Source organism: Ictalurus furcatus, chromosome 3, assembly GCF_023375685.1.
Source record: "Ictalurus furcatus strain D&B chromosome 3, Billie_1.0, whole genome shotgun sequence".
In the NCBI taxonomy this organism is placed as follows: domain Eukaryota; kingdom Metazoa; phylum Chordata; class Actinopteri; order Siluriformes; family Ictaluridae; genus Ictalurus; species Ictalurus furcatus.
In genome coordinates this window covers 19366343-19393310 of record NC_071257.1, presented here as the reverse complement: position 1 = coordinate 19393310, position 26968 = coordinate 19366343, and the positions used below count along the sequence as shown (strand labels likewise).

The 26968-nt window shown below is 39.0% G+C and overlaps 2 protein-coding genes across 3 annotated transcripts in view; one reads left to right on the top strand and one right to left on the bottom strand.

Annotated features, from left to right (window-relative positions):
- The window catches only part of wdfy4 (WDFY family member 4), a 55046-nt gene that overhangs the window by 15982 nt on the left and 12096 nt on the right, over nt 1-26968 (bottom strand). For both annotated transcript variants that reach the window (XM_053621267.1, XM_053621268.1), the window contains 41 exons: nt 25887-26076; nt 24402-24562; nt 23174-23635; nt 22993-23094; nt 22229-22419; nt 20812-21410; nt 18688-18778; nt 18234-18448; nt 18020-18123; nt 17685-17919; nt 17478-17554; nt 17042-17260; nt 16728-16906; nt 16385-16616; nt 16088-16236; nt 15889-16000; nt 15602-15792; nt 14679-14831; nt 14530-14603; nt 14148-14309; nt 13378-13469; nt 13154-13250; nt 12870-13072; nt 12505-12671; nt 11869-11988; nt 11597-11758; nt 11299-11466; nt 10774-10900; nt 10357-10508; nt 10035-10273; nt 9035-9156; nt 8728-8919; nt 8451-8554; nt 6071-6148; nt 5736-5927; nt 5482-5569; nt 4014-4186; nt 2511-2659; nt 1764-1884; nt 1541-1626; nt 1382-1444 (listed from right to left, as the gene is read on the bottom strand). In XM_053621267.1, the coding sequence (XP_053477242.1) occupies nt 1382-1444; nt 1541-1626; nt 1764-1884; nt 2511-2659; nt 4014-4186; nt 5482-5569; nt 5736-5927; nt 6071-6148; nt 8451-8554; nt 8728-8919; nt 9035-9156; nt 10035-10273; nt 10357-10508; nt 10774-10900; nt 11299-11466; nt 11597-11758; nt 11869-11988; nt 12505-12671; nt 12870-13072; nt 13154-13250; nt 13378-13469; nt 14148-14309; nt 14530-14603; nt 14679-14831; nt 15602-15792; nt 15889-16000; nt 16088-16236; nt 16385-16616; nt 16728-16906; nt 17042-17260; nt 17478-17554; nt 17685-17919; nt 18020-18123; nt 18234-18448; nt 18688-18778; nt 20812-21410; nt 22229-22419; nt 22993-23094; nt 23174-23635; nt 24402-24562; nt 25887-26076 (6793 nt within the window). The remainder of the gene's footprint in view (nt 1-1381; nt 1445-1540; nt 1627-1763; nt 1885-2510; nt 2660-4013; nt 4187-5481; nt 5570-5735; nt 5928-6070; nt 6149-8450; nt 8555-8727; nt 8920-9034; nt 9157-10034; nt 10274-10356; nt 10509-10773; nt 10901-11298; nt 11467-11596; nt 11759-11868; nt 11989-12504; nt 12672-12869; nt 13073-13153; nt 13251-13377; nt 13470-14147; nt 14310-14529; nt 14604-14678; nt 14832-15601; nt 15793-15888; nt 16001-16087; nt 16237-16384; nt 16617-16727; nt 16907-17041; nt 17261-17477; nt 17555-17684; nt 17920-18019; nt 18124-18233; nt 18449-18687; nt 18779-20811; nt 21411-22228; nt 22420-22992; nt 23095-23173; nt 23636-24401; nt 24563-25886; nt 26077-26968) is intronic.
- lrrc18a (leucine rich repeat containing 18a) lies at nt 75-1538 on the top strand. Its single transcript, XM_053621271.1, has one exon. The coding sequence runs from the start codon at nt 75-77 to the stop codon at nt 831-833; it is 759 nt and encodes a 252-aa protein (XP_053477246.1). The 3' UTR covers nt 834-1538.

Genomic DNA, 26968 nt, shown 5'->3' with positions numbered 1-26968 from the left:
ATCAGGTTAAGACTTAAACGGGTTGATTGCAACATGAAAAAAGCTTAAGCGTTAATCTGTGTTCACAGAGCATCATGGCTAAAGGGAAGAAGGGTGGATCAAAGGGCAAAAAAATCACCCTGAAAATGGCCAAGAAAGCCCTCAAGGTGACACCCGAGGGAAAACGGCGTCTCGATCTCAGCAACATGGGTATTGACACCTTTCCAAAATGTCTCCTGAAACTGACTGACCTGGAGGAGGTGGACCTGAGCCGCAATCAGCTGAAGAGCATTCCAGATTTCATTGGCCAGTTCATTGGCGTGCTCTGGCTTGACCTGCACAGCAACTACATCGAGCAACTGCCGAAAAGCATCGGACAGCTGGAGTCTCTGTGCCACCTCAACCTGTGCAACAACAGCCTGGACTCAGACGGTTTACCCGCTGACATTGGAAACCTGAGGAACCTGCAGACGCTCAACCTGGGTATGAACCGACTCACCGTTCTTCCACCCACTATGGCTGCTCTGACCAACCTGAGAGAGCTGGGCTTGTTTGACAACATGCTCACTGTGCTTCCCGAATGCATCCATACGCTGCCCAACCTGAAAAAAATCAACACCAAACGCAACCCCGTAGCCTATGCTCAGAGAGACGCCAAAGACACAAAAGCAACTGACGGCCTGTATTTGGTTAGGGAGGAAGATCTGTGTAAGCTTTGTCTGGAGAAATGTAGGGAGGAAAGGCAGAGACAGGAAAGAAAACAGCTTTCAGATCAGTATCAAAGGAGAGGTAGATTTTCAGGGCTGATCACACCGAATTCAGTGGCACGGAGCAATCAGGAGCTGTGGCACTAGACTTCATGCTGCTCTACTTACTAAAGCAACTAAATGGCATAATGTTGGCTATGTTGCATTTTATTTTGACATTTTATGACTAAATTAAAAATACATTATCCACAACCCATGAATACAGTGAATGCAGTTCATTTATAAAGAAATATATTATTAGTTGTTTAGAAGTAAACCTTTGACCTCATTGAGTTCAATATGAAGCTGAGGACAACAAAACATCTTATATGCATTCTACATAAAATAAAACAAGAAGATGGTGTAGACGATATATTGTCACATTACGGGAATGAGTTCACATTCACATGAAGTAACAGAAGCAGGTTTCAATTGGAGGAAGTTTTAATTCTGCAGGCGGCAGTTACTGGTGTGTTTCATCAGATTGGTTGGGGGATTGAGGATTGAGAGCATTTCTGTCACTCATTAACAATGTGTATGCAATGTCTTTCTTTCCCAGAAGCCTTTAGACACAAGCTGTCTCCTCTCAATCTGTCTTTGGTTTTGAAAAGGCAGCTTTGGGAGAGATGTTGACACACAAGCACAGGGACACTTACCTAACATTATGCACGGCCTCCGTCACCCCTCTTCCCTTTAATGAAGGCACTACAGAGCATAACCTAGGGAAAGAACACAAACACAAGAAAGATCAATCTGGCTTTGCCCTGTCTAACCTCTCTTACTCATCGACTGGTATACACACTCACAGTTCCCACCTTTTAAAAGCACTGACATGGTCTTTGTTCACAAACACCAGAAACACTGAAGCACCTTTCTTCATGAAGATTTCAATTGCGTTTTCCTAAGGGTTATAGAAAAAAAACTAATACGAATATACTGCACAGAAATTTGAACCATATAAGCATCTGAGAAAAAGAAACACCAGAACTAATTCCCTCTTAACAAACAAGCTTAAAGAGAATCTTTATTAAATCTGACCTCAAGAAGAAAACGCATAAAACGAGCCTCTTTAATGTCCTCGTATGACCAGCGTCTGCAGGCTGGGTTTACTGAGCTGTGTTCCTTCTTCAGCATGCCACAGATAAACGAGTCTCTCACACTGGAACGCAGAGAAAACATCAAAAAAAATTATCTGTGAAAACATACGTCGGAACAACTGCTAATAATGATCATTAATCTTTTCAATTGAAATGAATGAAAACAACAGCAACAAATAGCACCACATGTTTTATTATCATAGCTTTTAATCGCTGAGTTCACAAAAAGTGAAGCTGCAGTAGAATGCAAATGTTTGCACACCCGTCTTTCAATATAAAGAAACCCTCAATATACAGTATAACGTGTGTTTTACAGATGTTTTTGTTCAAACTTGTTTTAAAGCCTTATAAAGTAAAAGTAGGGGTTGACTGTTTAAGCCATTAAACAGTTTAACTATGCATATTCAAATAAATTAACTAGAGCATGACAATGGGGAGGTGCAAAATTTTGAGCACGCTAATAAATTGAATAACTAATAAAAAAAAGTCTAAATAAAATCTAATAATAAAGTCAGCTAATAAATGCTGACTTGCACTCAAATAGTGTAATATTTAGGTATTCGGGGGGAAAAGAGTAGAATAGAATAAATGAGGTGAAAATGTTTGGAGGGATAAAAGAAATGAAAATCAGAGTAGATCTGAAAGTCAGTAAAGCTGAGAAGGAGTAGGAGTAGGATAAGAGCTTTACCTGGTGGGATGGTGATTTCCACAGCACACATCCCCACTGGAGGTGAGTGTGAAGCCCTCACACACATAGAGATCTGCCTTCCCAAATAATAATACTCCCTCCACTAGCATATGGCCACTGACAACCGCAACACACTGCTTGACTTTGATCTGCGACAGGAGAAACACAGTGCTTATGGTTTTAGAAATATCACATGCTTTCCTATCTATGCTCGGAGGATTGTTTTGAATCTAAGACAGGCGCACATACAGTACATTAGAGTAAATGTAACTACCTCTTTTAAGCAAACTGTTAAACTGATGGGTTGGGTGAGCAGTAGTGTATGGACTGTTGTTGCATCTATGAAAGGCATGAGTGCACTGAATGAATGAATAATGTTAATGTGAACACCTCTTTTAAGCTAGCTGTTTAATTGAGGAGGATAAAGTCTGCAGCACTTGCCTCTAAACCCTTGCTCTAGGGCGAGGGTGTCAAACAGGAACAGCCCTCTGCCTGATTGATCGCTGTTACCACTTCATTATCTACAACAACATGGTGGCGAAACAAAGCAAGAAACTAAAAGCATGGATGACGAGTGTGTTTGGGAAAAGGGGTCGGAGCACTGCAGGCATTGTCCTGTGATTATGCACGGCTAATTTTATTGTCTCCCTTCATTTCACACCATGCGTTCGCACCTGGCCTCAGCGGCGGCTCGGCAGCTCCGGGCCCTTGGGACGTGGGTCTCCAAAACATATGGGTCTCTGCTGCAGCAGCAGCCGCTCCTCAATTAATACAAATCAAATCAGAAGATATCCTCTCCATGCCAGCACCCCCTCAGCGCCAAGCAGAGGGCCCCACTGTTTATTACTAGAATTAATCAATGACATACACAGAATAGCAAAACACTAATTGATTAAAGCCTAGTTTCAATACACGATGCACCTGGTGGTTAGTCTCAGAAACTAAAAACAGAATCAATTCTGACCTATGATGTGATTCTGAAGAGTCCAAGTGACCCAAAAGGCATATTTTAACGTCACTGGTTAAACACCTAGCTTAAAGTGATATTCACATTTATAGAATCCATTCATCTAGGGTGCTGTTTAAAGCCACAAATAAAAGAGATTCAAGCAACACATCACCTGACATCTTATTCGTTCTTGTGTCAGTTTCTTTCCATGTGCACACCAGCTAATGAACATTTTTCAATAACTGTGATTTTGAGTCGTTAGCAGTGCATGAAGATTAATAAGCGTGGAACAAACTATTCATCTGACAAACAGCACAGCAGGATTCGACACCCTCAAATAAAAACGTGAGGTCTAACATCACCCCCTACAGCTTCTTATTAATACTTCTGTCAAGAGCTCACTCTTCACTTTACCCTGTCAGTGGGACCACACAGCTTCATGTGTGTAGGCGTAATGATGCTCACACAAACGTACTAAATAAAGTGGAGCCCCTTTACACGTGGGACTGGAAGCTAAATAGGGGTCAGGTGCAGTGTGTGTTGTTGGCTCTCACCTCCTCATTGGGAGCCAGCTGCTGTATTATGAGCTGTGACTCCATGCATTCCTCAGAAATATCTTCAGTGGGACTCGAGACCTCAGTCAGTGAGGGGAAGAAGGTTAGATGCTCACAGTCCAGGTTAGGCATCTTCTCAGCCTCCCTGCCTGGCTCACTCAGAATCCTAAGCTCTGACATAGAGAGAGAGAGAGAGAGAGAGAGAGAGAGAGAGAGAGAGAGAGAGAGAGAGAATTTCTTCAATTTGACTTTTAAAATACAAATTATGCTCTAGGGTCCGAAGAATATTGACCATAGTTGACCCAAGAATAACAAGATAAAAGAAAGGTTTTAAGTAATATCTAGTCATGGTAAACATAAAACAAACACACAAACAAAAAATATTTATTGTCACATAGCTCTTTCGTCTTCGTAGCTCTATTTCTTACAGTTGAGTCCAAAACACAGCATACTGCAGCAATACAAAGAACCTGAATTTATAGCAAGTCATTTACGCTACACTAAGATAGATTTCACAGTCATTCTTTAACATCAGTCATGTGTAATTAAAAATTAGTGTATGCTAAGATATTCATATTAAGATGTTAATAGTGAAAAACAAAATGTTAACAGGTCAAAAGTTTGAGGTTCCCTTTCTGAAAGTGAATAAGTGATATACATTCTCTCATAGCAGCAGTTATGATTCTCGCTCTTCTAGGTGGTTGCTCTATAGGGTACCCATGATGTGTTCAGAACTTGAAAGAAAGGCTTTTGCTTATTTTGCACCCTGGTTATTACCATGGAATAATCCTCAGAATACATTGCAGCTTTATCACTTTGCTACGATGAGTTTAAAGCTCTAATAAATAAAAAAGAAAAAAAGTGTAACTAAAGAGGGTAATTGCTATTCATGAGCTGGATTTTGTATGATATGTTTTATTTTTTATTTTTATTATTTTATTTTTATTATTAAGTTTGTTACTCTGTAATGGCCTGCCTTCTTGTTCTCCCTCAAAAAAGAGATTTAACCTCAAGGGACTTTGTGGTTAAATAAAGGTTAAATAAATAATTTGTATGTCGAAGCTTGACCTTTAGAACTTCCTCAAACCTCCTTCATATCTCCTGAACAGCTTAGTTGTAATATTCACATATGCCATACGTTTTCTCGCTACACTCACCTTTCAATTCTGAACATTTTTGAAATACATTGTAAAACAGGCAAACATTTTGCTTATTTAATTCCAAATCCAAGGTTCCTATATTTGCACTGTGCAGGGAACTTGTCATTAAGATCCTCAAGCTGCCTGTTTCCATGGATATGGCTCATCTGTTTCTAATAAATAGTTTGAAGAAAAATACAATGTGAATTTTATAATTCGTTTGAGAGCTGGATTACTATATGATAAACTTGAAATGTTATGGTCTGGGTCAGCGGGACGTGAAGTGCTAAATAGTGAATGGAACATGGCGGTTAAAAGTATCCTGATACCTGCATCTGCAATGCCAAACTCTGCCACACCTCTGCTCTCGTCTACGGTGCTGTGTTTCATATACTGTCCTGGCATTAGGCATGGAAGCTGTGATAGGAAGGTAATGTTGTAGATGAAGGCATGCTATATACTGTATGTACAGCCTTATATAGATATAAATCATAAATCATAAGATATAAAGCAAATAACAGCATGTAGGTACAGTATGTACTCCAAATAGAACTTAATACTGGGGTCATTAACAACCCCTGACCTTCTTAGAGCGCCTCGCTGCCTTCCTGCGAATGCGGAGTCTGGTGCGGTTGGGCCCCTCAGCTGCATCCTGCACCCAGCCCTCGTTGATGAAGACTCCTGGACCAGGGCCAAACATCCCCCTCTCACGAAGCAAGTCCTGCTCTATCCTCAGCCACCGAGCAGCCATTAGCTCATTCTCACAGTGAAGCGCCTGCACAGGACACAACAACCCAATCATCAGTGATTCCAAGTGAGCAGCATGCTGATTTTAATCTTCTTCCCAAGTGTACTATAAATTCTATGTTCATGTTATGAATTCTAATCCATATAATCTTAAGACAAATTCTGCCAAACCTGCATGTAATTCTTCAACAAGGTCTCGAACATCTCTTCACCAATCTTTCGATGTACTTCTATGTCTTCCAAAAATGTCTTTGGGGAAAAAGATTTTTTTTAAAAGGATAAGGACTTATTCTTTTGTAAATTACACATTCAGGAAGCTATTTTGTATGTATGCAGTTAACAATTACATTTCATAAACTGCATTCATCATGCAAACAAGCTAGTGGCTACTGAAACCTACAATAACCCCGGCTCCAAATGCAATCGTGTGTTCTCAGTGTGTAGTAATTAAGTTAAAGTATAATATCAGCACAGTGTGAAGTGGCCGCTGGCCCTGTGCCACAACATGTGCCCAGCTGATATATTACACTGATTGGCATTAGCCCTTCAGGAGGCCTGTGTACAATATCATTAATGCATTCAGGCTAATATTTACTTAAAGAGTCATCAAGTTAATCATCACAGTGGTCTCCTCTGTAAGAAACTACGAGACCTTATTGTAAAGCCTGACTCAGGAAGCGAGTTAACTCCTCCTCAGAGACGGGTACTGAACCCTGCATCCTTCGCGGCTTAACTTGATACAACGATGCATCCTTCAGGCAAAGCCAACACAGTGCAAGCAACAACTTTAAGAAAAGGGGCTTCTTTGGGGACAAACACATGTGGACCATCTTACAATAAACCTCAACACTGTATTTTAAAATGCCAAATAAATCTATTAATAGACGTCTGACTAGAAAGTGCAGCAAAAGCAAACCAGCATTTAGAGAATAAACATTTACAATTTTAAACAATTCCGTTTTCTAAAATCTGATCAAATAATATTCTTTGCATTAAATAAATTGCAAAAATAAATAAATAATAATAATAAAATCATAAAACACACAATTGAAGAGAATTAAACCACTAACATCAAACCTTTAAACTACTCTATTGCTATAGTCACAAAATTAGCAAGAAAAGAAAAATCACACCATTGTTCCAAATGGACAGGAGGATTAGGAAGTGTTGCAAAGTTAAATTCATAGAAGCAATTATAGCTTCATTTTCACAGATAAACACTGAATCATCTAATCGTATTCCTTTATTTAGAGAATCAAAAGTAATATATAGCATTAATTACCCTATTTACCAAGCACAGAAAGTTATTGGCCTCTTAAACGTGCCACATTAAATAGCAACCCCTCTGCAATTATCATCATACTGATTTACATTTTAATTATTTTCCAGGAAAAAAAAACATCACCTTGATAACATAACATAATGTCAGCTTCATTCCGAGACACTGCTGAATGTGTAATAAACTTAACTTGATCATTAGACCATGTTAATTATCGTTCTGTTAGGAAGATATAATTATACTGCCAGGAAATTTCTGACATTAATTGAGAGAAAAGGTGGAGCTGTGCTGTAAGGAGGAAGTCACCAGCATGTCCAAGAGATGTCCTACAATTTTCTGGAACTTTTAGACTCTTGAATATATATATATATATATATATATATATATATATATATATATATATATATATATATATATATATATAAAAATTCATTTGAAGACATTATTCAAAATCACACTAACATATAATGATGCTAAGTCGAAATAGATGCTAGATGATTTGTCAAATCAAAACATTGTATGGCTTCATATAGGATAAGGCTGTTACCAAATTGTAACAAGAAAACTATATCAATTCATAAAACTTTTTTTGTTCGTTTCATACTAGCGTGACATATAGACACAAAATGAAATGACTCTTTGCCCAAATTCCTCGCGGTACATTTTCTGAGAGGAACAATTCATCAAAGCAGTTGATAGGCTGTCAGGAGTTGATATGATAAAGTATAACACAAAATGAATAATGTTTTCATCAGATTGTGACTGCCTATAATTACCCCCCCCCTGTTTTTGAGGTGAAGACAGAGGCGCCAGCAGTTGCACAGAAACGGTAATTTCATGCCTTGTGCTTGAGTAATATCTCTGTGCATCCTTTTCCAGATGGCGACGTCTTCAACAGTGGGGACTAATGATGTGGGCCGAGTTTCAGGGGGAAAAACAACAATAACAGCGTCTTTAACCTTCACCAGCAAACGCAATGTTCTACCGAGTGTTCCCGTGGAAAAAAATTAACAAATATCAATTACATTGCCCACTGAGGTGTACTCAGCTGTAATGATCCAAATTGATTTCGAAGACGGATTGAGACAGTGCCACAGGCTAGGCTGAGACTGCTGGCAAGGTGGTAGGGCACAGTGTCACTGGGCTAAGTACCTGTAAACAAGTTTTCACCTAATAACGTGTAACCTGCTCATTCAGGTAACATCTGGGTCCACAAAATCTCTAGAACCTGTTTGATCAGATTATAAAAAGAGCTAAACGGGTGTATCCTACCTCCACATTAGAGTCTGGGTCCTTTTCAGGTGTTCTCTGAGGTGAGCGACTGATAAGAATACTTATTTTTCTCTGGCCAATATTCAGCTTCTTCTTCTGAGAATCTGAAGAGAGACAGGTTAATCTAAAACATTGAGCAGCTTCACTGGTCTATTGTCATTATGGTGCCTCAAAAAGTTGATAATTCCCTTATTTTATCTAAAACAGATGAAAACATCTGTAACATCTAAAAGCATGTTACTAAAAGGTGTTTAGTTAAGTAGGGAGAAACACTGACCTATAAAAACCTGCCAGGATTTCATGGCTATCTCCTCCCATAGAGGGCTCACATCACTCATAGAGACCAGGGTCTCCTTTCCTGCCTGCTTGGCTGAAAGGTCAATCTTATAGGCCTCCTCTAGTGAGTGTCGTCTCTCCTGCATGACTTTATCCCATGTGCTTTCCACAAGCTTCAACAGCTCCGACTCCACTACACAAATAACAATAAAAAACAAACAAACAAACAAAAATCCACAAAACTTATTCAGAATGACTCATCTGGGCAGAAAGCAGTTGACCTATTATAAGGAAAAAGCCCAACTCACCCTCTGCCGAACTCGGGATGTCAACTGGGGCCATCATTTGGTTATTCTTGTGGGGGAAAAGATGTCGCCAGAGTTTTCTAGACGGTTTTTTGTGCATTTCACACCCGAATCCCTCTGGAAAACTGTGAGAGGAGAATAACACTACTGTCAACATTGACTTTAATTATCTGTTGCAGTCATTAAATTTTATTTTTAATATTATTGCCCTTGACACTACGGTGCTGTTGAATTCTCAATGCTGATTGGTCAAAAGGTGTTGATTTTTTTTTTAATAGCACAGCTCTTATTGTAGTTCCGGCGGTGAGACAAATCACGGGTTTATATTAAAGTGCTCATACTTGACCATTTCTGTAGTAACAACCTCTATAAGGAATTGTATGGCTGATGCTCCATATAAACATAATAAATGTGTGCATTTGTTGATATAATGAAGCTTTCTGTAAGGAGATGTTTATTTAACATTTTGGAAGGAGTCTCCAGTGTCAGCTTTTTGTAACAGTCAGAGGCAAAGCTGTTTTCTTACACTGGGAAGTCTTCAGGATGGTTTATCCGTAACATGACAAGCTGCATTTTCATTCTTTAACTAAACTTCAAAGTGAGGGAATGATGGATATTATAACACAACCAATAACAGGAACTAACTTGTTTCTATGCTCCAAATGATGTAACAATAAACGAATAACAAATACAATGTGCCATTCTTTAATAGTAAAAAAAATGGTTATTGTTTGTAAATTGCTGTGGTATAAGAGGAAAAAGCAATTCAAGATATGTTGCTATGGGATAAAAATTAACGTCACACAATCTTGTTGATTATTTTCCTATACCAGCACACTTCATTGTGTTTTATTCCTTACTTATTATCATTGCTATAGAAACACTGGAGTTGATGTTCTAATGTTCACTTATAACTTAATTTTTGATATTATTTAGATACTTTTGGTAAATATTTCTTGTTGTTTGTCTGCCTGTGATAAGACTAGCATGGAAATTGGTTGACCTTCCTGAGCGGATGAGCAGAAGGCAGTGCAGCAGGCAGCTGATAAAGTGGACGCTGGCATTGTAGGTGGCCATGATGATATCCCAATGCTGCTGCAGCACATGGAGGGTCCTGAGGATAAGCTCTTTCTCAGCTGGGGCCTGCCTGGGACGGGACAGGAAGTACAGCACGGCCCTATTCAAGCTCTTGTATAGGATAGGGACTGTGGCCTCGTGCTGATGCTGCCTTGTCTCCAACGCCTGCCAGAGACAAGGGATTTCATCAAATGTTGCAACAGTCTGCAGGAATCAGAAATCAGGTCAGCATCAGATAATGAACGCACCACAGCTATCTGCTCTACTACAAACACCAGCAGATTTTCTGGATCCACCACAAACATGCCATTATAGAGCTTCTCCACCAGCATCTTACTGAAGAAAGCGACATTCTCAGACAGTATGGTGAACTTCCCCTCTGAGCTGTATTTGGATGAATCTGAAAGTACAATCCAAATAAAGAGGTTTTGAAGAGCAGTTTGTAGTTTGTACTGTATATAATGACAAGTTATGGATTCATAAAAAAAGACAAAACTGAAAAAAAATACAAATAAAACAATGAATGGAAATATTTTAGATTCTATTATTATTATTAATAATAAAAAGTCTGTATAAGAAATGCAAGTAAAGAGTATAGATTTAAATCAAGAAAGTATAATCAAGAAAATATAAAAGCCTGATATAAAATATATCAAAGAATTTACCATCTCTGGCTACATGTGTAGACTGACCCCCTTCCTGCCCTGTTATGTGGATAATGTCCATCAGAAACTCTAACAGCTCACTCTGAAAGCTTTGCTTCTGCTCCTGACAAACGTTTTCTGGAGAGAACTGAAAATACACCAGTAGAGTAGTGAAACAAATACAAAAACACATGCGGACTGACATTTACCACTTTAACACAGTATTTGCTAAGTCAATCCCCATTGTTTTTAATCACAATGTCAGCTTAGTCTACTGAGGTGCAGATATCCCTGAAAACTGGGCAAAGAGTGGCACCTTATGGACAAAAGCGTTTACACACTGAGCCAGAAGCTAGAAAACCATTTACTTATGAATGTAAAAATTCATATGAACTCCAAGCAAAGAAATTCAACTATACAATTTCATAAATTAAAAACAAATAAACAAAACAATTATTTATTCATTTGATCTTGCATTTGAATTCACAACTTGAATAATAAATTGGCATGAGTCTGTGTAGGACTCTGATAGCTGTCTCTGCTCACCTCCAGCAGCTGGATGAAGGGGTGATGCTGGTCTTTGGCAGGAATGTTTATGAGGCTATCCATCAACAGGATGCGGATGAAGTCACACACCTGCTTCCTCGCAGGGTGAGACAGGCGAGGAGCTGATGTGTCCACAACATCTTCGTTACTCTGAGGACCTGCAGCGTTCTGGGTATGCAAATAGTATATTAATCCATTAACTGACTTAGTTACATTACCTCAGTCCATAAAGTTTTTTTCACTGCATCCTAATTCAGTGTGCAATAAGCCTGGAAGGTGCACAGTCCTTGTGTCTCACCTCAGTGATTTCAGTGGGGAAAACTGCACTGGCCAGGCAGTTGAGGAAGTCAGAAGAGGCCCACAGAGCATCCCTTGGAAAGTTGTTGTGGACCAAACAGAGGAACTGCATCACACTTCCTGGGTACTGGACATCCCAGCTATCTTCACTTTCTGTTATAGGCTTTTTAGACAAATAAAAGCACATAAGTGTGAGATTAGTTAAGTATATACAACATGCATTTGCAATACAGAGTTTATTCGATCTATAAAAAAAGTATTGGCCTTTCACACCTTACAAATGATCATCTTGACCAGTTCAATAAGGACACAGGCTGCCTCTGTGCACAGGTGGACTCCCTTTTCATTAGCAGAGCCGTCAATCACGCTCTGGAGCATGCTGTCAAGATCCACCTGGATTCAAAATGGAGGAAAATAAAACCAACTGTATAATTTACAGCTGAGTGGAGATGTTCATGTCCTCCAAGTCTTTTAAATGAAAAAAGAAGTAGAAAATGTAACTCTCTTCTACAAAAATCACAAATGAATTCCAGTATGTTAATGAATAAATGTGGGTGTATTCTGCAACAACACAAATCATCAGGAGAAAAAAAATGGACACCTGACCATCACACCCACATGTGGTTCTTTCCCAGACTGTTGCCACAAAGTTGGAAGCACACAACTGTATAAGATCTATTTGAATGCTGTAGCATTACAATTTCCCTTCACTGGAACTAAGGAGGCCCAAACCTTCTCCAGCATGACAATGCCCATGTACACATAGCATGCTCCATGAAGACATGGCTTGCCAAGGCTGGAGTGTCCTGCACAGAACCCTGACCTCATCCTCACTGAACACATATTATATACATATTAATGTATATGTATGGCATTGTTACATAAAAACCACTTCGTTTCAACAGTTACCTGTCCATCAGGTACATGGAAGTCTGATTTTCCAAAAAGCAGTGCAGCAAACACTCTATATATCTGTGGAAGGCTGATATGATTGAGCAGCAGTCTGGTCAGCACAGTAAAGCCTGGAAATGTGCCACTCAAACACCCATATGACCAGGAGCGCATCTGTAAGTTATCTGAGGAAAATGGTGTCACATCAGCAAAGAACACAATGTTAATGCTAAATCCACTCCATGTTTTTTGGTGATTGCAAACATGACTGACCGACTTACATTTCAGCACTGAGACAAAGCAACAAAGCGGAAAAGAAAAATATCTGTTTGTTACTGTCTAGTGGTTTGATGCAGTTATTTGCAGTCAGTGTTAGGTCATACCTGTGATGCCTAGCTGTACGTGTAGGTTTTCCACTAGTGTTCCTGACGATACAGCTTCTTTGAACTTGGCCCGTATGTTCTGATGTGACAGAAAGTGGACAAGCATCTTAAGAACCAATAGCATTGTGCTGGAGTGGATGTGTCCCTGTAGGAAGAGGAGGAACCAGTCCGAGCCCAGTATGGAGAACATGTCCTCCTGTTCACTGCAAGACACACAAGCACATTATACGAACACGATTAGATATAAAGATGATGTTAACAAGTCCTAAATGCTGCACACTCACTTGTTAGGAAGAGGTGTGTCAGAGATGATTAGTGAAGACAGCACCTCAAGCAGCTGGTTCCTGATCCAGATGGTTCTTCCAGGTGTTTGGCTCAGGGCTAGACAGAAGTTCAGACAAATCATTACAAATCAAAAGAAAAACACGTTGACTTCAATACTGAACAACATATTCTTGAAAAAGCAATATCATAATGGCATGTCAGATTTACATTTGATGGCACTTACCTTGAGACTGATCTTCACAAACTTCAAAAGGAAAAGCTGTCTTCTCATTGACAGTTGGGGGCAACAGTGTATGAATTAAGAAAAGTCCAAGCCTGGAGGAACAAACACAACATCAGTCTAGAATGTGACATTTTTAAAAGCATTAATTCTGTTTCAGTATTTCTGATTTCCTTTGTACTCGTGTTCAGTATCCTTTTGTCGGATGCCTTTTGTTTTGTCCTAAATTCAGGACAAAATCTTATTTGTGTTAATTTGTGTTTTGGATTGCTTCCTTTCAACTCCTTCCTTTTATACCATAAACTGTACATAAATTTGCAGTAATTCATACTAGTTATATGATGTCAAGCCAATCAAACAAGGTTTACTTTAGTGAGTTTCCGTATACTATGTAATTTATACAAACTTAGGAGATCACTTAGGCTATGAATGTTTTTCTGAACTAACTGGATTCTAACGAACACCACATTTCTTGTGTAAATGCTCCTGTGAATGAATTATGAATCAAATTATTTCATATAAAGCATGATAAATTAGGCCCAATATTATTGAGTACTACAAATGTTCAGGATTTGAATTCAGAGTCTTGTAATATACTGATTATGTATCAATTTTAAGCCAACTGCACTGTGCTTTCACTTTTTGATGGAAGTGCTCAAAAGCTTGGAATCAATGTTTTCAAATACATGAAACAGTTTTAATACTTTTAAATTTTCTGTCCATTTACAAATTCGCAAACAGCTTTTAAGGCTTCAAATAGACTGTTTTCATACCTGTGAATGTCTTTGGGGTTGAAGTGTTTTTGTAACAGGCATGTGATGATGGTGCAAATGACAGTGACTTTTCTGTGAGTCACGGTGGGATCCTGCAACAAGCAAAGCAGCTTCATCATCAGATTGAGACTGTGTATGGCCTCTGCGTTCCGTGGATCTCCGCTGGAAAAGATTTACACATCTGTCATATGATGATGGTTTAATCATATCAAGTCAAATGTCAAGCCCTGGCACAGTGGTAAACCATGTTTCCTGTTTATTAGTTGTGCATTAGTGAAAAGAGGAAGTGAAACAGTACTCTGTACCCTAAGAACCAATCATTTATACTGACAAGGCCCTGACAAGTCTGCATACAGGGACTGTATATGTCAGGGAAACATACCTTGACGAGCTCAGGATATCAACAAAATGGTTTAAAACAGATAGATCAAGACTTTCTGGAGCCTTCTGCCAGACCTAAAGTAAGACAAATGAATTGGGATCTTAAATAGATCGATTCACAAAATCTAACAAAGAGAAACATAAAGATACCTCAAAGTTACAAAGGATTCCCTGAAGAGCAGTAAGGTCATGGACATGCACATTCCCTGTTCCCAACTCCACTGTGCCCACTATAGCCAAAATCAGCTGGAAGGTCCTGCAACTGATTAGGTGAGCCTTCATTTTCAGGAGGAAGGCAAAGAGCTGCAGAAGGTCAAACTGACTATTACAAACTGAATTAAAATACAGGTAATATACAGTAAATATAGTTAATTTGCTTTGCTTGCCTTAAAAAATAAAAGCCTGTGCACCTTATTTTTGTTTCATAGTGCACGTTTTCAAGTGAAATGCAGCCATTTTAGCACTTTCAACATAATAATCAGACTTTTTTCATTATTTTGCATATCAACATTTAAGCTTTATTTAAGACAAGGCAACAAACCAAAAAATGGCTCTGGAATAAATGAGAGGGTTAAGAAAAGACAGTAGCTCTTATTGGAAGCAGTTGAAAAGCAAATGAAAATTTGGAAGTTAATTGTCTTATTTTATGATAGCTGTCAGGTTGTTATTTATTTATTTATTTTCAATCCTCAACAACATTATCATGTCTTTGTGGGGTATCTGGCACACATTATAAATGCCATGACTTTGTGTTTGGCCCTTGCAAAGTGAAACTATGCAATGCTTTCTTTATTACCAAATCTTTTTAAATGAATCAATTATGAAACATATTCAAAATTAAACACACACACACACACACACACACACACACACATATATATATATATATATATATATATATATATATATATATATATATATATATATATATATATATATATATATTTTATTTTATTTTATTTTATTTTATTTTTTTTTTTAATCAAGCCTTTCTTAAAAACATTTCCACTGATCTGTACAATCTCTGCACACTGTTTTAATTCAGGAAATAAACCCTTCCACTCATGTGGTACCTTATAGCCACTGATGCGTTTCATCTCTTGTTTCATAACTGGATTTGTGTCTAATACAGATAGCAGAACTTTGACAGCTGCATACAGAGAACTATCATCTGTTGCCATTGCAACCAGGCTGAGAACAACTGCAGGCCCTCCAATGTACTGAAAACTACTGGATGCGGTGTTTGATGTAAACGTCCTCACTCCTGCAAGGCAAGTTAATAAATATAAAGAAAAGTAAAAACAGGTAATGACTGTACTTGAAGATCATATTAGTAAGCACTAGTAGTATACACTCTCACCGAAATGTCCAACCAGGGCAGCCCCGATAGTTCTAGCAGTTCCACTGAGGTGCTGACTGATATTTCGAGCCAGAAAGACAGGAGTGGAGTTATCCCGTGATGGAATGCCTATCTAGAAGTTAAATCGTCATATTTCTGTTATTAATAATCTTCATAAAGTATCATTTAAACGATGCCAGAATTTATCAAATAGCAGCACCTCTTTGGCAATCAGCCGGCAGTCGACCTCGTTGAACTGATCTCTGATCTCTGCTACAGTAGTGACAGTAGACACTGCTGGGTTTATCCCGAACGAGATCCTCTCTGGAGGAACTAACCTCACTGGAGAAAATGGTATTTTTCCATTAGCTGATAAAAGACATGACCACATACACCATTATGTATGTTCTTCACCGCAATGGCACAATAAAATAATTATATTAATAAAAATAATAAATGCAGTTTCACACTCGAAGAGAAAATCAGCAGATATTACAAAAAGCTACTTTTTACACACCTTGAGCATCGATTGCAAGGTAGCTGCCTAGGTACCTAGTACCTTGTGCATACATTCTCTCTACAGAATCAGAGCTCAGGACCTCCTCAAACAAATATGTAGGACCGACACGCCAGATCAGAGCTGCATGCTGCTTCCATATAGGGGGAGTGCCAATAATTCCACACACATCAATGACCGCTGATGCATCCATTGCAATGCACGGACCCGGGAATGGTTGAATATACCGCATCTATCAAAAGAAAGGCCATATACTGAAACATAATTCATTAACAAATCAAATAGTAAATAAATAATAAACAAGACAACAGAATGAACACGTAACTGCAACATTTCTACAAACCTTCGATATCCCAATCACCTCTCCATTCAGATAAGCGGTTACTTTGCAGCTCTTTTTAATGTCTTTGGCCATGGTAACAACAAGGTGATGCCATAAACCTGGCATCAGCTGTTTGGAGCACTTAAAGCGCACAGTAGTTGGCAGGGCAGTCGGTGTCCCTGACATTGGCTCCATCATGTCTGTGAACCAAATATTATTATGAGCATAATCTAATTCAAATCTGAGTGGTAAGACTCTGACAGCTATGACATCACGATGAAGGCTTCTCTGATGTCGCTAATTTTCACAATAATGTAAGAAAAGTGAGTTATCACCTAAGAACTGGTAAGCCTCCTCCTCAGTGGTGATTACCAGGCAGCCATCAGAGGAGGAGATGCTGACTGACAGGCAGCTGAAGTGCTGCTCAGCACGGGACATGTGGCGCACCACTGTCAGCAAACGCACCGGGTGGGAGTCACAGGCTGAGCTGAATCTGCTGATCAGAAACCAGCAGGAGAAAGACAGACCAGCAGAGGGAGGAAAACCTCGGCAGTCTGAGAAGCAAACACAACAGAGGTGATCACTGGGCTTTCCAGTTTGGTTGACATGTTTCTGATGACATGCTTAACCCAAGAAAGCTTAGACTTATTTCAGATTGTTTGAAATCCTGGTTAAATTTGGATAGGATCCATGTTACGCTCTGGGTTTGTGTTGAATTTTGGAATTCAAAAGAATGCTGATCTAGGGGAGGAACAAAACATCACTTCTCACCACCACCGATGCCTCCTGTGGGGATGTTGTCAGCACTGACGCCTTTCACTGTGGCAAGAGATGGCAGAAAGAGACACCTGAAAATATAGAAAAAGCCATGATCATTGTGGAACATATACATAGATGTAGGAAGGCCCATTTTAGTTATCAAATAAATAAGACTCAAACACATCCAATGATTTGAGATTGGAGGGTGCTGGAACCCACCCATATCCACTGTCAGTCATGTCAAACTCCACAAACGATGGCGAAACAGACACTTTGTGAGGCCGGAAGCTCCGCGGTGACGTTATTGAAACAAGGCTAATAATCTGGTGAAGAGGAACAGGTGTCCTACTAGTTGATGCAGTGTTCAGTAAGCTAAAGCTCCTTTTTGGAGTACGTCTTTTCTTTTCAGAGCTTGTCTTTTCACCCTCTTCAGTGCCATGGTTAGCACAGTGTCCTGGAATAAATAAAATACAAAATTTAAGAAAGTTAGCCGACCTAAAATCTACGATAAGACTACTACAGGAACTAAAAGGGAAATCTTTAATATCATGTACCATTAGAGAGAGGATTTTGTTGTGGTGGGTCATCCTCTGAGACAGGGGAAGAAATACACTTTTCAGTACTACATGTAAGAGGAGCTTGTAAACACAGGAACTGTCTGGAATAAAAAAACAAGTACAGCAAATAAATGAGATATAAAGGATGGAAGAGAATGTTAACCCTTGAACATACTGTACTCTGCACTTTCTAAAGCACTCTTAGACCAACCTGAGGGACTTATGGTCTATAGACTGAGAAGCAAGTTTTTCCAGGATGCGCACCACAGGCAGATGCAGAGAGTGTGTGCTGTTACTGAGGATGTCCCTGCAGTGACTCAGCAGGGTTTCCAGCATGCCGGACTCGCACATGATCTGCCTGTTCCGCTCAGACTTCACCAGAGACTGCACATGATGGGCCACAGCTAACTGAATCTCAACAGACAGCTGTAGGGGAAAGCCCAAAAAGAAGAGAATAGCATGTCTGTACAACTTCAGGCGTGGTTATTCTAGCTTAAGGCTGGGTGATTATATTTGCATGTACATTTATTCATTTGGCAAGTGCTTTTATCGAAAGAAATAGTCTTGTCATTCCAATATCATAACCTTCCAGTCACTAAATCGGATCCAGTACAACTAGGCTACGATTTTCTCAAACATTTTTAATAAATATTACAATTACTAACCTGAGGGTTACTGGGGCAGTAGATATGAGGCAGTAAAGACATGATGACCTTAATTGCTCCAGGGTGCAGTATTGTATGATCACATGAAAACCTGAACAGATATAAATTTCTCATCAATCTTTTCAGTAATGCTAAAAAAAACTTTGAAGTTTCAATTCAAACCCAAATATTATTCCATTAGTGTGAACATTTGCAAGATTTGCAAGACTCTCTTATCCAGAGTGACCAACAGAAGTGTATTTTAGCCTCCATTAAACAAATAAATTAAAATAATAATAATAATAATATAGACGTGAAAACCAATACAACCAATATCTATCTAACACTAGTTTGCTACCTTACTAATAAAAAATAAACTTGACATTATTGAACAAGCTAACAACAGTTTTATTTTGTGTCATTGTTTTGTAGCATGCTACTATTCTTTGAAATAATAACAAACCTGGTGTAACATGAAAATGAATGTAATGGTAGACTAGTTTGTTAGCTAGCATTATCCAGCTAATTACTGAAAAATAAATCGGATTTTAGCAAACTAGCTAGCTCTACCCAGATACATTTTTTAGCTGTTGCTTTGTTTTGGAGTTCGCCACAAGTAAACAGCAACTGAAACACTACTATTGTCCATATATTACATGAAAGGGAACTAAGAATTTCCCCATTTTTTAACTGAAGGGGTCTGAAATTTTACTGTGGTGGCCGCCAAAAAAATTTCAGTGGAGGTAAAACACTGCAAAAGGCCGGTGTCAGTATGACAGTGACTATTGCTAAGCTCCTTTATGTTATGTAGCTAGTTCAGATTTCAGTTGGATTACCAGAACAGACAAAAATACTCATTCTCATTGCTGTTGATCATTTGAAAATTGAGTGTTTAGTATTGAAAATTGTGCACAGGGCACATGAAATGAGAATTCATACTTGATTATCATTTTATGTACTTTGAAGCACTGTTGAACCAAAAAAAAAAATACACATTTTCAAATAATAAAAAAAGCGCTAAATTCAAGAAATGTTAAGTAATTTAAGGTCCTGTGCAAACGCATGTTTTAGCCAAATACACTCAGACTAAAGTGGTCATCAGTTTTGCATTTATAACACTGTTATGAAGCACTGCATACCTTCTACTACTTCACTTATTCACGTCAGCTAAATACATGCAAATTAAACTGATGCTTCACAGAAGTGTATAAAGTGCTGTTAGTAAAAACAAAATAATAGCTTGCAAGATCAGGATAAAAATGCACAGTAGACAGTCTCAAACAGTCACCCCACAATGATAATTATAAGTCCTTCTTTGTTCTCTTTTTGATGCCCAAATATATATATAAGCTTTGCATAAATCTTGTGGCAATACTTTCTAAATGATTCATGTGATGTGTTATGAAGGCCCAATGTAGGAACCTTTCAAATATAAGTCTTACAAAGGGTAGTAACATATGTGTGCTCTTTCACTAGGTTACTGTTGTAGGGGGATGGAGGAGGGGGATGGAAAACAAAAGTGCCATGATGAAACCCCTTGGCAACCTGAATTGCTTTGTCAGACAGTACAAAGAGCTGGTACTGACATTAGCCATCTGGTACTACACTAGAGCCGCACAACCATGGCACTCTGCCCGCTATCCAAATCTGCAACCTCAGAATTTCTGCTTCTTCTACTGCAATATGTGGGATGATAAAGCATATCGACTATAATGACCGACGCTTAGTAGTGCCTACTCAGCGTGGCTCAAGGTCCCTTTCCAGAACCTTCACAGTATTTGTCCCTCAGTGGTGGAATGAACTTCCAACCTCAATCCGGACCGCAGAATGTGTCACCATCTTCAAGAAACAGCTAAAGACCCACCTCTTCCGTGAACACCCAACCAACCCATTAAAACAAACAAACAAAAAAAAACAAACAAACAAAAAAACACCTTACTCTGGCACTTACACCTCTACTCTGCGCACTTTGTTTCTTCTAGAACTCAATTAATAGATCTTGTATGGTAGCACTACTTGTATTGTTCTCTGCTCGATATATTGCTTTGCTTGTATTCTCTCATGTGTAAATCGCTTTGGATAAAAGCATCTGCTAAATGAATAAATGCAAATGTAAATATCATGAAAGCAATAGATAGCCCATACCTCCCTGACTCTACAGTCACAGACGAGATAGAGAGAGCTGTTTTTCTGATCTGCCCCTGAAAGTCATCCTCCCCTGTCTTGTGGCTCATGACCTCCTGCTGATTCTCCTCAATCTCTGTAGACTCCTTTAGCTCAGTGCACAGATCTGTAGCCCTGCTGATCCCTGCCCCAAACTGCTCCAGGAAGTCCAGTACTCTTATGCAGTCATGCATTGGTGCAGGAAGGGGACATCCAAAACTTTCAGTCAACTTCAAAAAATCCTGGAAAGTCCTGTAGTCTTTGGTTGTGTCTAAATCGACTTGTGCACCACCAAGGAAGCAGCCGATCTGCAGCAGGGCCTCGGCCATCCTCTCATAGAGGTTAGTGATGTGGAAGAAGTGAGCGTTGACAGGATGCAGGTGCACAGCCATGGCCATTGTGTGCAGTGTAAGCAGCAGCAGCTCCATCAGTCCTTGGTGACTAAGAGAAGCCCACACTCCTGCCGGCTGCTGCAGCAAAGCACCCTCCATGTCCACCAGCATGGAGAGTAGACTGGTGAAGCCACCAGCTGTGCGGAAAGCATTCCAGCTGTTTGAGTTGTCAAGTACTTTCAGGATTGACTGGGAGTAAGAAAGAGATATATGGATATCAGTAAAAAAAAAGATGCAGTTTGCTCAAGCAAATGTTGTCTTGTGATCACAAATGTTATAGAAATTTAGTTACGTTTTCTCCAGATAGGTCAATAGCCGGAACTGAGATGTGTTTAAAATACACTGATAAAGTATGTGTATAATTCCAAATCGATTTAGGCTTATTCAGTTTACACCTAATACATCAAGGAGCTAATGTGCCATAAAGCCAAGCCAAAACCAATTAGCACTGGTACAAGTAATATGAATAGCTTTAACACTTTTCACACCATGGTCAGGGTGAATCAAATTATTATCCGTCTTCACATAGTTACACTATAATAGTCTGTAAGTTTGTATTCTTGTGCTTGAATGTAAAATATGGATATACAGTAACTGGTTAATTCGGTTACATTTAATTGGATTGCTTTCACATTCCCTGATCTGATATTGCTCATAATTTCCAGTGTGTCACACTGCTGGGCTGCGATCCTAATCAAATCGAGCTCAAGTTAACAGCAAAATGTATATTAGCAAATCAATCTGAATTTAGCTGTAATGCAATCAGAGTCCCAAAGGCTATGGTAATAAATTCTCACACATATTATGCTTTAAACTTATTATAATTTGTTACAATTAGAAAGAAAAACTGTCTGGATGTAGTCCCTAAACTTTGAGCTCAATTCTGGACACAAACACTTCACACTCTCTATGAGTATAAATGTGGGAAAGTGAATGAGACTGCAGAGGAGCACAAAATGGCTTGACAACGCAGAGGGATAATAATGTAAATAATGTAAAAGCCGTACACGCAGCAGGTCTTGTTTGAGTTGCAGTTCAGTCTCAGTGGAAGAGCAGAGAGCTCCTATAGTGGTGCTCATGTATTCCTCTGGGTTCATCTCAGACAACTGCTCCAGGATACACAGAGTTGGACTGCGGTACATTTCATCATCCAGGAAGATCTTTATGTAGGGAATCATCCCAGAGTCCCGTATAAACACTGATATAGTGACGAGAAGAAGAATATTTAATTATTCATTTGCATGCATATAGTCTGAACTTGGGATATTCAGTAGAATTGCTTTCATTGTCTAAATTTCCCTTTTCTTCCGTAGTTCCTACGGCTCATACTTGCTTTGGTTTTTGTTCTAGTTCTGTGTCTACCCTTGTCCTGTCCTTGTTTTTTTGTCTTATCGATTAGTTTGTCTATGTATACATTGCTCTGAAGTCTCATCATGCATATTTGTATCTTTAAGTCCAAGCGTTGTTTTTCTAGTCCTGGTTCTTTGCACTCCCTGGTTTTGACCTTTGCCTGTTTTCCTTGTTTATTGATTATGGATTGCCTAATTTGTCTCCCACCATGAACACTGTCTATGACTCCTGGATTGCCCACAATAGTAGTCGTATGCTGAGCACCCACCCTTGAGTCTTCCTTCATTCATCACCATGTTACATTCAGCTGCTGCAGTGCCAAATTCAAACTATTTTGCCTGTGCCATGTAAGACAAAAACATGCCTATGACCCTATCCAAATCAGCAACCTCATAACATTACGAAACATATTTCAGGATACCTGAATTTCTGATGGATCTCATTGCCAGAGCAGCGACTACATTTAGCATGTTGGTGGTGAGCTGCCTCTCACAGTCTTCCATTCTCAGTTCCCCCTTAGTCACTATACACAAAGGAAATAACAGATCAGCACTGAGGACTTTAACAATCGTACACATTAACCTACACGTTATAGGCTTCACCTGAAATGTTAGCCTTCCTCAGGATCTTGGCTCGCCGTCTGAGCTCCACCAACAGCAGATCCATCAACCCACCATCACTCAGAACGTCAGACAGCAGGCTACTACTCATCACCATGCCATGGAAACACTTCAGAGCAGCCATGCTAAAAGCCTGAGATGATCCCTCCTTTAGCACAGCCTGCACCTTCCGCAATGTATCGTGAGGAATGTAGGAAAGCTGAAAGACCACAGTCTCTAGAAGCTTAAAAAAGAAGCTGTGCACAGTTGCTGGCTTCTGCCATGTACTATCAGCCAGCTGGGCCAGACACTGCAGTGTCCACTCCAGCAGGAAGAAGTTGGCTTTGTCCCACGACCAAATTGTGTGGATTGTGCACAGGATTTGACTGCAGGTCAGCGCGCTGCCTGAACGCAAAAATGAGGACTGAAGGATCTGAAAAGCTCGGAGGTTCTTCACTGCTGTTCCTGGAAAAAAAAAGAAAAAAAAACACAATTATTAAGGCTTAATTCTTAAGAATGAAATTCATAATGTTTGTGTAGCCCTGTGTCGGAGAATGTCACAAAAGCAACATCTTACTATGCTGTCGCCTTTGCTTTCAAAAGATGTAATGTTATTACTGTGTATAAATGCTATTTGGGTACAGTCAGAAAGTGATTTACATCTACTCAGAGAGTGTCATGACATTGCAAACACCTTTGGGCCTGTATACACAGGAAATTCTGCATGTAAATCAAATTACACCCTCATAGATTGACTGAAACTGTGTTCTTTTGTACATGCGAAGAAACATCATGGAGGTCTGTAATCAAGTGTGTATATAATCCTGTCAAAAGTTAATAAATAAATAAATATATATATAAATTAAATAAAAAAGTCTGCTTTTTTTCCACAACACAAAATGCACTGATGTTAAGAGTAAATAAATATATAAGTGGAGGCGTAATAAGATTTAATTTCACCCTTAATTAAAATCATATCAGGGCCAAATGGAATCAAACTGAAAAAAAAAAGGGGGCCATGTTTCCTTCTCTCTGGAGTGAGGTGCTCTGCTTGGTGATGAATGGTGGATTGTGGTATGGAGGAAGAGAATGGATGTGGGGCATCATAAGTAGGTTAGTGAGGAGGGTTCTACTTCATCATGTTGGACATAATTACCTTTGCCTTTCTGTTAATGGGAGGTGATGGTAGGGAGATGTAGTGGCGTGTTCAGGATCTGTGGTGCGTCCGTACCTGTGATCAAAGGTGGGTCAAATTTAAAGCCTGGTGGCTGGGGGTTGTTGACACAGAGGGCCACCTTTAACTCAGCTTTGCCAAATAAAGTGAATGAGGCTATGAGACCCAGGAGATCTTGCACCGGAGAAAAGTCCTCCTCTGACGTTTCCTCCTCACACCTGTAAAAGAAGGAAAGCACAGCTTTAAAAAAAAAAAAAAAAAAAAAAGGTGCAATAATGGTGCTATATTTTTTCATAGTGTTGTTTAAAAGCCTGTATTTCATTATGCTTGTAGAAATAATAAAAGTCAAAGTGAATTTTGTTTATTTATTTATAATCAACCTTAAAATCTATGCAAATCCTGTTTGGGTGCAAAGAGTAACGTTCACATTATGAAACGTTAAACGCAATGTTTATCTAGTGCCCTGTGACTGTGAACATGGCTGTGTAAATGGCCACGTCCCGTGGTAGTGGGAGGTCTCATCCTGCAGTAACCTCATTGAGAATGATTTGACACTCTGAGTCAGAAAAATGGCCAACATAATGAGATTGAGTTCAATTTACCAATGATCTCATTATGACCTCTTTTATTATTTAACACAGTGGTATTCAGAGGAACTGGTAAGACAAAGTGAGAGTGGAAGACTGTGGTGGATGGAAAGCCCTGACTTTTCCTTTAGAGCCCTTTCTTATAGCAGCTGCTCTATTCCTGAGGGGACTTTCTTGGATGGAGATAATCCCAAATCAAACTACAATGTGTCATTTCACAAATTTAAATGCATCATGTTTTTTTTCTTCTTCACAGACTGGTTATTTGGTTGTTCTAAAAGAATGTTGCCCTCTATCTGACCCAGACCTCCCTGATCCATCCTGATGCCCTACTTCTGGTTGGAGTTCTCATCACTTGGAAATCATTCACTGCTGCTGAGGATGGCCCCACATGGACAGCCTAAAGATCAATGAGATTACTGAGGATGGCACCACTTAAAAAATCCATGAAGATGGATTTGGACCGCAGTTGATACGAACAGCTTTGCTACGATAGTTTAGGACTACAATTGCTATGATAGCTATGATTGCCGTGAACAGTTTTGCACTCAAGTCTCCATCAGTGAAAAACTGATCACTTCAACAAAATAGACTTCATGTGAAAACTATAATGAATTTTTTGGTTACATAATTGCACTTGTTGACCATGTAGTGCACAGTTACACAAAGGATTTATTTATAATTGCACTGTAATTGCACTTGCATCCTCATCTGGTGTCACCCAGATGAGGATGGGTTCCCTTTTGAGTCTGGTTCCTCTTAAGGTTCCTTCCTCACATTGTCTCAGGGTTTTTTTCCTTGCCACCATCACCTCTAGCTTGATAAACTTATAAATGTATCATGTATATTTAGAATTTATATATTTTTTTAAAGCTGTTTTGTGACAATGTCTATTGTTAAGAGCACTATACAAATAAAATTGAATTGAATCTATTAGAAGTGGAATGAGACATACCGTTCCATAATGGCCTGGAGGACTGTGTAGCCATCATTGTTCTCAAACTCCTCAAAAAGTGCAGGGTTGTTTGGGTAGGAGTCCTTCACAAAGCTGAACACATTCACAGCAACCTCAGCTAGAATCAGCCCATGGACGTGCTCGCTCATTTTCAGCATATTCTGAATGCAGATCTTCACACAGTTCTTAGCTACACAGGAAAACAATGGGTAACACTTTACACATGCTCAGTTTTCATATGACTGGCCACGTGATAACCACAAAACCCCTTCACGAACACTTGTATAAACCGACATAAACCTTTATAACGGTATATTCCAGTAAGCATTAGCGAACAGAAAGACTGCTTTTGCCAATTTTGATATTTTCATGACATAGGGCAAAAATTTTGGTGACATAAGGTTGTGTTCTGATGCTTTTCAGGCTCACTTTCATTAGAATGTCATGAAAACTAATCTTGTATCTCAGTTTGTATCTATGGTATGTCCGTGTCACATGATGATGATGATGATGATGATGATGATGATGATGATAAGGAAGTGATAGCTTGAACGGAAAATCTAAGCAATGAGGAAAAAATTATAAATATGCACCGCATGAGCTCCAAACTTGGTAGGAACAGCAACATGAAAATCTGCTGCATGACATTGTATAATGCTGTTACACAGTGAAGGTTTTAACAGTGACAATCGTTACACAGGACTTTTTTTTATTAATACCCATGGTGATGTTTTGACACCATGATCATAGCATAATTTCTCTGACTCTTAGGTAAAGTGAGTGTAATTTTACTTTACTACTTACAGGATTTTTTTTTTTTTAAATGCCTATGACAATGCCAAGACACTGTAATGAGAGTTATGCATATTTTTTCTAACATTTAATTACTTCTTGTTGTCAGTTACTATGTTGTCATCATGTGAATTAGTTGTCATGATGTTCTAACATAAAACAAACAGGGAAAATGTCTTAAGATAATGTTACATCATCAAAAATTATTGTCACTTGGGCGCTATAACAACTTGACATAAAAAAGTCTACATATATGACATATGACATAGTAAACATAGATGTATCAACAA

Coding starts and splice junctions, on each gene's coding strand:
- lrrc18a (XM_053621271.1), top strand. CDS start 75: ATGGCTAAAGGGAAGAAGGGTGGATCAAAGGGCAAAAAAATCACCCTG.